This window comes from Mesitornis unicolor, unplaced genomic scaffold (assembly GCF_000695765.1).
Source record: "Mesitornis unicolor isolate BGI_N332 unplaced genomic scaffold, ASM69576v1 scaffold35402, whole genome shotgun sequence".
Taxonomy (NCBI): Eukaryota; Metazoa; Chordata; class Aves; order Mesitornithiformes; family Mesitornithidae; genus Mesitornis; species Mesitornis unicolor.
In genome coordinates this window covers 3,497-4,012 of record NW_010169133.1, presented here as the reverse complement: position 1 = coordinate 4,012, position 516 = coordinate 3,497, and the positions used below count along the sequence as shown (strand labels likewise).

The 516-nt window shown below is 58.1% G+C and overlaps 1 protein-coding gene across 1 annotated transcript in view; it reads right to left on the bottom strand.

Moving 5' to 3' along the window:
* Positions 1–95: 95 nt before the first annotated feature.
* LOC104536600 (bone morphogenetic protein 8A-like) overlaps positions 96–516 on the bottom strand; it is a gene marked incomplete at both ends in the record, with an annotated part of 2,993 nt that continues 2,572 nt past the window's right edge. Inside the window, one exon of the mRNA XM_010179262.1 lies at positions 96–176. Within this exon, the coding sequence (XP_010177564.1) occupies positions 96–176 (81 nt within the window). The remainder of the gene's footprint in view (positions 177–516) is intronic.

Genomic DNA, 516 nt, shown 5'->3' with positions numbered 1-516 from the left:
TGCAGAGCCCAGAAGCTGGGCTGGGAGGGAGCTCAGGGTGAGAATGATGCATTTTGGGGTTTATTTTGCATTTACTCCTCTCAGTACACACGTACCAGCCAGCCCAGGTCCTGGAAGCTGACGTAGAGATCGTGGCGCCGGCAGACCTGAAGCCCGTCACCAGCGGGGACATGGTCCATGGCGGGGAGAAGGGGAGAGGCAGCATCAGCCCCGGGGTTGGGGCAGAGGAACCCAAGAGGAGCCCCCGCAGTTGTGCAAAGGGAAAAGCAGCTTCAAACTGGCCTGAAATTGGTGTTCTGACATTGGGACGAGGGGATTCAGCCTGGGAAGGGCTAAATCCCAGCTCTGCTCGTGGTGGAGTTGATTTTGAGGGTTTCTCAAGTTAAATGAGTTTGGGAGCGCTGAGGCTTCCCATTCCCCTCCTGCTGGAGTGGCTTCCCATGGCTGTGACATCCCCCTGGGGTGATGCCCTCCCTGGGCGGCTTCAAAGCCAAGGACAATGATGCAAACCCCCCC